Below are 10,938 nucleotides of genomic sequence, written 5' to 3'. Positions count from 1 at the left end.
ATTTCTATCCATATATGAATAATCACTTCCGATATTTTAAACCGTTTATATAATCACTTCCCATACATGCTATAAGAAATACTTTCAACTATCTATTTAGATAAGATAAGCTCCTTCAGTTGCATTTATTGCCTGAACTTAAAGTAGACCAAAATAAGCTATTGTCATCCATAAGAGACATTTTTTTTGTACTGGGAAATAAACTTCTTAGTATGGTCGATTTAAGGTTGCCGTTCTGTTTTCACGACAGCGAAAACTTAATTAATCTTCTTTCCCAGTATTATTGATCAAAAGGCACCAAATAAACAAAGTTGCTTCAAGGTCAAAGTCGATACTTTTATCATTTATCCCCTAATTCTACTTACCCTCCGTGAATATACATAACAAATTCATCTCTCTAGCACACAAGTCAAATACTTCTGTTCAATATATTCTTATACATCATTCCCTTTTTCATACTTTAGATGACTAATGCAAGATTAATTCTTAAGTGGTCAACTGAGTTTGCCAAGGCAAGTAACACTAAGTAGACTTAACAACAACAACATCAAAAAAGCACACTTCGGTCTAATCAGAACTTACTGAATGGTACCCAAGACGGAATACCAGTGATTTATTTTCATCAAGAAACTTTTCTGCCCACTTCAACCCAACAGCATGCATTGTCTTTAGCAATGAGAGGTGCTCTCTGCATACATCTGCAAGCCGGTCCAGACCTTCACCCCTTGCCAACACCAAGAGATGCCTCTGAGCCTGGGCGAAGAAAATAGAGAAGTGTTAACAGATTAAATCATTTTTTGGCTTTCAAGTGTATATTCCCAAGTGTGTGTATGTGTGTGTGACAGAGAGATATGAAAGATCTTTGGATAAAGATCCTTCAGTACTACAACATCATCCAATATCTCCATCACAACATTCTTATGCTTGTCAGGATGCATTGCAATATTGTAAAGAGCCTGAGCCCATGAGTTCCATGCTTTGGTCATGCCCCCACCATCTTCCTTATCTGGGTCTTCCTTTTTGTTCAGATAATTTCTAGCACTAGGTTTAAGGTCTTTCTGAAGTCCCTTAAATTTTTTGTTTACATTTGATTCATAGATAGATTCCCTTTTGACCTTCTGATCACCATTTGTAGGACTTATCTTTGATTCTAGTGATGTCTCACTGCTTTTCTTCGAGGATCCTCCATGACACCTCACTATGGATGCAAACCCTTCAAAAAGGGATGAGTAAGATTCACGAAGTACCTCACAGCCTTGGGCATAGTCATTGTTGAGACAGTTTGGTCTGTGAGGATTCATATTTGGTCCTAAAACATGTATAACATGAGTTATGCCTTCCCTAGTAAACAATGGAGAAGTTGGAGGAAGCGGAACAACTACAGCTTTTCCAGGCTTGAGTGATCCAGCCCTTTCCTTGGTTGCATGTTCTAGTTCAGGACCTGCAGCAATCACGCCTCCACCTCCAGGTCTTAGTCGCCTGCACAAAGTTAGCCCTCAGATGATCTTCCTGAAATGCAAATGTGGCATATGTATAAAGAATTGAAAAACGAATTTGGATGGTATGAGAAGGAAGAGACCAAACTGTCAGCTAGCACTGTTCTTCAAAGATACGTGACAAGAATAAGTTGCCAAGTCAAACAATAAATAAAGAAGGTGACTTGGGTTGGGGGGGGGGGGGGGGGGGGGGCTGTGCCATTCTATGTCGTATTTCCTGGGATCCATGCTGGGATAGAATTCTATCCTAACATATAAAGGTAGTTATCATCTTGATACTTTAAAGCTCCTCCATTCTGCTTTCCACATAAAGGTTGACATTTAACAATGATGGACAGCGTGATCTATTGATAACTCCCCTCTTACAGCTATATGGAACGATCTGCTATCCCCCATTCTTTCTAATTCTCTTCCACATTTCTTCTTTGAATATATTTCATGTATCTGTATAAAATTGTATCCAGATGACGGATGAAACAGTTAGATTCCAAACTCAGTTTAGTTGCATAGGTCTGTAAGATGCTGCAACAAACTGTAAGCATCAATACTCCATCAAACGTGGTTTTTTGGAACATGGTCTTACATATTTTAAAAGATTACAATTAAATTTCAAAAGATTTTGCTTATATAATAGATTTTTTATCCCGTGCTAATAAGGCAACAATACATTAGGACTCTTTACTACATGAACTGAATCCCTGTTGCTTTCTTCCAAGTGTAACAATACATCATTTCAATAGTGCCAAAGTTATTTCCTAACAACCCCAGAAATCATTTCAATGGTATCATGCTTACATATTATATAACATCCCGTCACCCTGTCACTCTTCAATCCAGTTACTTTCAAAATGAAAAAAATTAGCAGACACAAACAATTGAGAGATGAAGCATTTATTGGTACAAACCTTTACACTAGAATAATAGTAACAACAAGAAAAGAAACTGATAGAAGACAAACAGTTAGATTTTCAGTAAAGGAAAATACTCAGCTTTTGTTCAATCAATTGTATAATTCACAATCTCACCAATTGGCAGCATTAGCGATTACATTGCAGTTTAAACCTTCACAAGAATGGAGTCGAGTTATATCTCCCACAACTGTGAAGAACTTACTGGATTCAACGTTCTTTTTTGCAGCTTTAGTCCTAACCAGAGACAATATTTTTGATCCATGAGACAAATCGACCAAAACAAGCCTACCCTTTCCGATCTTACTTATAAACTCCTCAACTTTTTCAACAATAATGTCAGATGCCTTCTCCAGATTGAATTGGAAAACAGCTGTAGAAATAGAAGGAAATGCCAAAGTCGGAATATTGTCTGAAGCATTTCGACCTGCAAAAGAGGTCATTTCGACTCTTTCACAATCCTTCACCTCCTCAAAAGCTTGACCTAATCGAAAAGAAATATTTTGAGTGCTCTCAATTCCAAGGTCTTTCTCCTTGGAAGCTTCATTATGGACACTTTTCTGAGAGACATTTGCCTCAGATATGGCGTCACCTGGTGAATCCACCTTTTTCAGAAATTTCATAATCCCAAGTTGTATCATTTTTCTGACCAAAACAGCCAGAAGGAATGGTACCTGACGGACCAAGGGCAATATACATATTGATGGTTTCTTGGACATCATTTTCATCCTGACAGAATGTAATTCGAGTGAACCCTTCACTCAACTTAGGTAATTCCTTCTTTTGCAGCATCCGATTCACGACTGCAGAAGCTTTCCCACCTTGTAAGTTGTCCTTGTGCCCACTCCGCTTCACAGACTGAGAAATACAGAGCTTGGCAGGAAGATCAAGCACCACAGCATGCTTCTCGACTTTTGGGCCACCAAGCTTCAAAAACTCTGCACGCTGCTCTCTTTCAAGGTTGCATCTGTCTATAAATACACCTTTACCATCCTTTAATGCAGTTCCTGCACTGGCTAGACACTGGATTTTTGTCCCAGACTTGCCATTACTAATAGTGTCCTGAATTACGAATAAAAGGATAAGGACTTACTAAGCCAACAAGAGATATATCTCGAACAGTGTCAACAAAAAATAATCTTTGCCTACAATGACACATGAAATAGAAAGACCGGGTTTTTATATATAATTGTACATAAATATAACGCGAATAAAATTATCACCAAAATGAACTACAAACTACTTAATTAGATCTGTTGCACAAGCATTACAAAGGGAGTTAAATTCAGTAAAAAAACACTTCACTGAATCAATGGTATAGTCCATAAACTCATACACCTTAACAAATTATAGCACATAACAATATACCACAAAAAATGAGGACGGGGAAACTGTCGAAGCAATTCAGAAACGATTCAACAGTATACACATCCGTAAAAAAAAATATCAAATTCAACCCATTCACGCATTTCAGCAAACAGTTTGTGTCCATATAAATCTACCTGGCAAATGCGGGCCCAAGGCCGGGGACAATTCTTCATAACGTGATCACAGAAGGTGGATTTTCCACTTCCGGGTGCACCCAGTAGTAACACCACAATAGGGTTTAACTTCCCCCTTTCTTCTTCTTCTTTATCTTCCCCATCTTTGAAAAACAATTAAAAAAAAAAAAAGAGTTTCAGAAACTCTTTACATCACATTAAAAATTTCGTTAAATAATTATAAAGGCGAACATGGAGAATAACATACGCTTCCGCGTGATTTGATCATGAGACGTACTTCCACGATCAATTTCCATAGCTTCCACCGTCCGATTTCAATGGGCAATGAAAATATTTGTTCAATGGCGCACCTTCTAAAGTTGTAATTTTTAAATGAAAGGCGTGTATCATTGTCAAGGACGAGTATTGTCTTACAAATTTCTCACTTTAATGATGAATAGCGTATATTTCTTTTTATATTGCAAATCACTACGAGAATAACAATTTGAATTAAACTGAGAATTTGTTTAACCCACGTTAAAGTATAATTCATTTTTCCTCTATTCTTATCGATCATACATTTTTTAATAAAATAATATTACATACAAACTCAAATTTTTTTTATTTTTTATTACACATTCTCAAAAAAATTACTACTATAAAATCAAATTCTCATTCTAATCAGAGAATAAATTAGATGTATATTTAACTAAATCGCTTAATTTTACCTTTGGTTGTGCCCATCACTTAGCATCATCAAGAATGATATTGTAACACAATTAATGTTAAATAACATTATTCTTTATCAAAACTCTTGCTACTTATATAAAATCTTTTTGAAAAGTTACTTTAGATCATTTTTTTTTTTGAACTTTTCTAGTCAAACGATATACTTACAGAAAATTCAAATACGTTTAAATGCAATTTCTTATTTTCAAAAATAATTTTTGACTATTCAATAACTTTGATCTCCAACTCTGGTCCATATTTATACATTGTTTGATAAGAATTAAAATCAGATTTTTTAGTAAATTTTAATAAAAGTTGATAAAATGTGTGGTTAAAAAGTTGTAAATTTCATTAAATTTATGATTAAAATCAATTGTTAATTTTTATTTAGATTAAAATCTTGATTTCAATTTATGGACATTGAACTAGTGGAATTCTAATAATTTTAAGACGTTCACTTGAATCTCATGGAGCTACCAAAGACATTTGCTAAATCATAAAAGTATTATGATTCAATTATAAGCAGACGGTCACAACTCTCAATATTTGACTTTTGTTACAACATTGGTTTTGTGCAATTCTCAAAGACCTACAATATTCCCGGGGTAAAAAGTTGTTTACAATGTTACACTTGTCAATGCTCAATCATTCTCCAAAAAATTGACAGATTTATAATCGAGTTTAAGCCCCTGTTTGATCCCCATTAAATTACATTCCATTACATTCTATTTTTCTCTCTCCTATTTTCAACCATACAATCTTTCATAAAAAAATATTACACGTAAATCGAAAATTTTTCCTTCCTTTTCAACCACTCATTTTTTCAACAAAATACTATTCCCCCCATTTTCATTACCAAAAATGGGGGCCAAACGGGGGCTAAATGTTCTAAACTAACTTGACTATCCCAACCACTAACCATGTGTGGATTAAAATTAAAATTTTAACAAATTTTGATAAAAGTTGATAAAATATATAATTAAAAAGTTGTGTATCTTACAAAATATATGATTAAAATTAATTATTGACTTTGATTTTGATAAAAATCCAAATTTTAATAGCCACCAAACATTAGCTAAAATTTTGAATTGACTTGAAAGGGGTGAGTTGCATCCTATGCAGTTGTAACACCTAGTATATAAACAACCTCCGCCCAAGAATCCTTATTGATTGATGACACTTCGAATGTAAGAAATCAGCTATTAAGAATGAGGGATACCCTCCCAATACACCATGACCAAAACACATAATTCATAACTAGTGATGTGGGAATTCCTTTCCTTGACTTCATACTAAACTTGACATTCTCCATTAAGATCCAAATATGGGTTCGTCAAGCAAATGTAGTAAGTTTTTACTATTAACGTTAACATGGTTGATCTCTAATATCAAAAGAATGGATTGAAGAGCAATCCCATGTAATAAGACGAACAGATTATCGTAAGGGTGGCAAATTGTAATACTGCTTCTAGCGGCCATGACATTAATCCATAAGTTGATTTCATGCATTCATAGTAGCAGCAGCAATAATATCAATAGCAAATATGCCAATCTCCGCTAGATTATCCCACATACATGGATGATTAAGATTTACGTAATTGCATAGCAAGACACTCCAAAGAAACAATTACATAATGGCGCCAACTACTTGTTATACAAAAAAATTATCTATTCATTAGCACCCTCCCTGCCCCTCTCCTCTTCCACTTAAAATTTTGAAAAAAATATTTGACCTAGAACGCTTAGATATGCTAGAAAGTTCGACTAACGTGATACAGTATCAAGTTCAAATTTTATGCGTTACCAAGTTTACGTTCTAGATTTCACTTTAACCAATTTAACCTTACATGTGGAATTAACATAACTAAAGCAACAAGTCACTTTAATTAGTTGTCTAGGTGATTAATCATACAAGACAATTAACTTATGTTGGAATGCTCCAATTTGTATATTACGTAAAGCAGTAAATAATAAACAATATGATGACGGAGAAACCCCAACGTGGGTAAAACTCCAGGACTAAGCCAGTTACCTCCACTATACCAATTCAGCAAGTACAACTTGTACTAAACTCCGTACCCAATCAGACTCGCTGTTCCAGTCTCACGATCTATTGCTGTAGATAATTCTAGCCTCTTACTAGACTTTTTGATCTATCTCCTGCAGTCCAATCTGCTGTCCACTACAACCTCCTGGTCCTTAGCTGATTGTATCACCAAGTGGAACACTAAGAACTGTCCGTTCTTGTGCTTGTAACTGCACCTCAATCCACCACTCTCAATCCTTCAATGAGAGAGTTCATTCCTCAATAGATTAAGGAAGCAAGGTGTTTTGGATTATTTAGATTCAATGTTTTTTCCCAAAACAATGGTTGTCGGATCACAAGATTGATGTAGATGAAATCTCCAATTAATTACACCTTGGATCTCTTTAAAGAAGTCATGAATATCTTTTACAATGAAAGAATAATGTAGCAACCTCTTCAATTTCGTTCTAGGGCTTGAGTATTTATATTTGAAGGTGTCTAGGTAGTATGGGCCGAGTAAATCTGATGCGAACCCCGTAGCAACGTTGACTACGAAACCCAAAACGAGATTGACGAACCCAAGAAAGTCAAATTAATCCAAGAGTTTAGGATTAATCCAAAAGAAAGTCGAACCAAAAAACCCAACAAGAACGACGCTTGAAAGTCTCCTTGATCATGCAATCCAAGAATTAAATCCGATTGTTTGAACGCCACAAGTTAACGCTTGATAAGTTCGAAATTGTTCAATGAAGAACGATGAAGAGAAGACAATACGTCTCACTTTAATTTGATATTAATAATGTCAAAAGTTTTTAACAATTGAATGAAAACTCCTATTTATATTAAACCTAAAAACTAGGTAAAAATCGTGCAAAAATCGAGCATGATCCCCAAAATATGGAAAAGAATCAAAATATTAAAAAATTGCCAAAATTGAAAAATTTGCCAAATTTTTTACTTGTGCGGCCGCGTGGTGTATTTTCATGCAGTTGCATGGTTCAACAAGAAATGCCATCTTGATTTTTGGTATGCCACCATGCGGCCGCATAGTGTTTCAGCCTCCGATTTGGTCGTTTGATAACAAATTAATCCAAATTGATTCGACCTTCGACCCGAACATAAAAGTTGCTCCATTTTGAGCCTTGAACATGGTTCCATCAATGGTTTCTTGAACGAGCAATCCTATCGCTTGTTTCACTTGCTTTGTCCTTGATCGCGTCATTGGTCCTCCATCGATTATCAACGGATCTCGTCTCGCACTCGCCTTCGTCGGGCTCGACTCTTGGATCATATCATCCCTTCCCTTTTCAAAAGGATACGTTCTCGAATCTAAACCTGCATCAAACAAAGAGAGATCAGATACATTAAAAGTAGCCGAAACATTGTACTCACCTGGAAGGTCCAACTTGTAAGTATTGTCGTTTATCTTTTCAATCTCTTGAAATGGACCATCGCCCCTCGATTGCAACTTGGACTTCCTTTACTCCAGAAACCACTCTTTCCTAAGGTGCACCTCAATCTCCTGGCTCGAATGTCACGCGCTTTCTACCTTTGTTCGCCTGCGACGCAACCAACTTACTTTCGTTTTCAATTTGCGCTTTTACCTTTTTATGGAGTGACTTAATCAATTCCGCCTTCTTTTTGCCATCTAAACTACTACGTTCATTCACAGGTAAAGGAATTAAATCTAAAGGAGTTAATGGATTAAAACCATATACAATTTCAAATGGAGAATATGACGTAGTAGAGTGAATAGCTCGATTGTATGCAAATTCAACAAATGGTAGACACTCCTCCCAACTCTTCAAATTTTTATTGATTACTGTGCGTAACAATTGTGTTACAGTCATATTCACTACCTCGGTTTGCCCATCCGTTTGTGGGTGACAAGTTGTGGAAAATAGTAACTTAGTGCCTAACTTACCCCACAAAACTCTCTAAAAGTGACTCAAAAATTTGACATCCCGATCCGACATTATGCTTCTAGGAACCCCATGTAAACACACAATCTCTTTAAAGAATAAGTCAGCAATGTTCGTGACATCGTCAGTTTTGTGACATGGTATAAAATGTGTCATTTTGCTGAACCTATCTACAACCACAAAAATAGAATCCCGACTTCTCTTAGTCCTAGGTAAACTCAAAACAAAGTCCATCGAGATATCAACCCAAGGCTCACTAGGTGTAGGTAAAGGTATGTACAAACCTTGTGGTAAAACCTTATATTTAACCTTTTTACAACCTATGCATCAACTACAAATTCGCTCAACATCACTTTTCATCTTAGGCCAATAAAAATGCTCCTTCAATACATCTAAAGTCTTTTGAACCCCAAAGTGTCCCATCAATCCACCACTATTACTAACAACTCCCGAATAAAACAATTAGGAACACATAACCTATTTTCTCGAAATAAATACCCCTCATGCCTAAAGAACCTATCAACCGCCCCTTTTATGCATGACAAATAAATATCCGAAAATTCAACATCTTTTTCATACAATTCTTTAATATGTTCAAACCCAAGTAACTTAGAATCAAGAGTAGTTAGCAATACGTACCTTCGCGACAACGCATCCGCCACCACATTTTCCTTACCTTGCTTATAATCGAATGACGTATGGGAAGGTCTCAATGAATTCCATCCACCTTGCATGCCTCTTGTTCAATTTACCTTGTCCCCACAAGTGCTTCAATGACTCATGATCGGTGTATATTATGAACTCCTTCGGCCATAGATAATGTTGCCAAGTCTCCAAAACTCGAACAAGTGCATAAAGTTCTTTGTCATATGTAGGATAATTTAAAACAGCTCCACTCAATTTCTCGCTAAAGTATGCAATAGGCCTCCGATCCTGCATTAAAACTGCTCCAATCCCTATTCCTGATGCATCACACTCAATCTCGAATGTTTTATCAAAGTTAGGTAATGCCAAAACAGGTGCTTCACACAATCTACCTTTAATAATATTAAATACAAGTTCCTGTTCATCACACCAATAAAAACCTACACTCTTTTTAACTACTTTCGTGAGTGGTGTAGTGATAGTGCTAAAATCCTTCACAAATCACCTATAAAAAGTAGCCAAACCATGAAAACTCCTAATTTTCGTTATGCTTTTAGGTGTCGGCCAATCTCTAATAGCTTTTATCTTTTCATCGTCTACTTCTACCCCATTAGCACTAACCACAAAACCAAGAAAAATAACTATATCTATACAAAACGTGCATTTCTTAAGATTAGCATAGAGTTGTTCTTTCCTTAAAATAATTAGCACACATTTTAAATGTTCCAAATGCTCTCCTAGGTTTTTGCTATAGATTAAGATGTCGTCAAAATAAATCACAACAAATTTTCCTATAAAAGCACGTAAAACATGATTCATTAAACGCATAAAAGTGCTAGGTGCATTTGTGAGTCCAAACGGCATAACCAACCATTTATATAAACCATATTTAGTTTTAAAAGCCGTTTTCCATTCATCACCCTCCCGCATACGAATTTGATGATACCCGTATTTTAAATCAATTTTAGAAAATATGCAAGCACTATGTAATTCATCAAGCATGTCATCTAACCTAGGTATAGGGTGACGATATTTTAACGTTATGTTGTTGATAGCCCTACAATCCATGCACATTCGCCATGTTTCATCCTTTTTTGGTACAAGCAAAATCGGTACCGCACAAGGACTCATGCTTTTCTTCACGTATCATTTGCTCATCAACTCCTCTACTTGCTCCTTAATCTCCTTGGGATTACTTCGATAAGCCGGTCGATTTGGAATGATAGTTTCGGGTATGAAGTCAATTTGATGTTCAATGCCTCGAATAGGCGGCAATCCACTTGGTGCATCTTCCGGAAATACATCGTCGAATTCCTGCAACAAAGACTTAGCCAAACTAGGGAGGGGTGGGTTAGTTTCCTCAAAATTGAGGAGTGATTCCTTATAAACGAACAAGATCATCTCTTTTCTCTCAACTACCGCCCTCCTCAAATCACTCTCTTTTGCAAATAAATTCGCTCGTATTTTCTCTCTTCTCTCGGGGCACTCTCTTTCTTTTCTCTCTGGTGATTGCTCTCTCCTTTTCTCTCTAATGACTATCTCAACATTTTCTCTCTTTTTCTCCAACTCACTATTTGCTCTCATTTTTTCTAACTCTTTTGCTCTCCTCTCTTCCTCACTTCTCAATTTTAATTGGTCATCATAGACTTGCGCTGGTGTTAATGGTACAATAGTAATAGTCCTTTCATCCTTAATGAAACTATATCGATTGTTGTACCCATCATGCATAGC

General features: G+C 36.0%; 1 protein-coding gene across 1 annotated transcript in view; it reads right to left on the bottom strand.

Moving 5' to 3' along the window:
- The window catches only part of LOC111392531 (transcription factor bHLH140-like), a 6,056-nt gene extending 1,718 nt beyond the window's left edge, over positions 1-4,338 (bottom strand). Inside the window, 6 exon segments of the mRNA XM_023017895.1 lie at positions 583-753; positions 1,248-1,479; positions 2,522-3,043; positions 3,045-3,466; positions 3,907-4,049; positions 4,154-4,338. Coding sequence (XP_022873663.1) covers positions 583-753; positions 1,248-1,479; positions 2,522-3,043; positions 3,045-3,466; positions 3,907-4,049; positions 4,154-4,202 — 1,539 coding nt within the window. The 5' untranslated portion in view covers positions 4,203-4,338.
- Positions 4,339-10,938: the final 6,600 nt, after the last annotated feature.

This window comes from Olea europaea, unplaced genomic scaffold, assembly GCF_002742605.1.
Source record: "Olea europaea var. sylvestris unplaced genomic scaffold, O_europaea_v1 scaffold939, whole genome shotgun sequence".
Lineage (NCBI taxonomy): Eukaryota > Viridiplantae > Streptophyta > Magnoliopsida > Lamiales > Oleaceae > Olea > Olea europaea.
The sequence above is the reverse complement of the archived record's forward strand: the minus strand, read 5'-3'. Positions and strand labels throughout refer to the sequence as shown.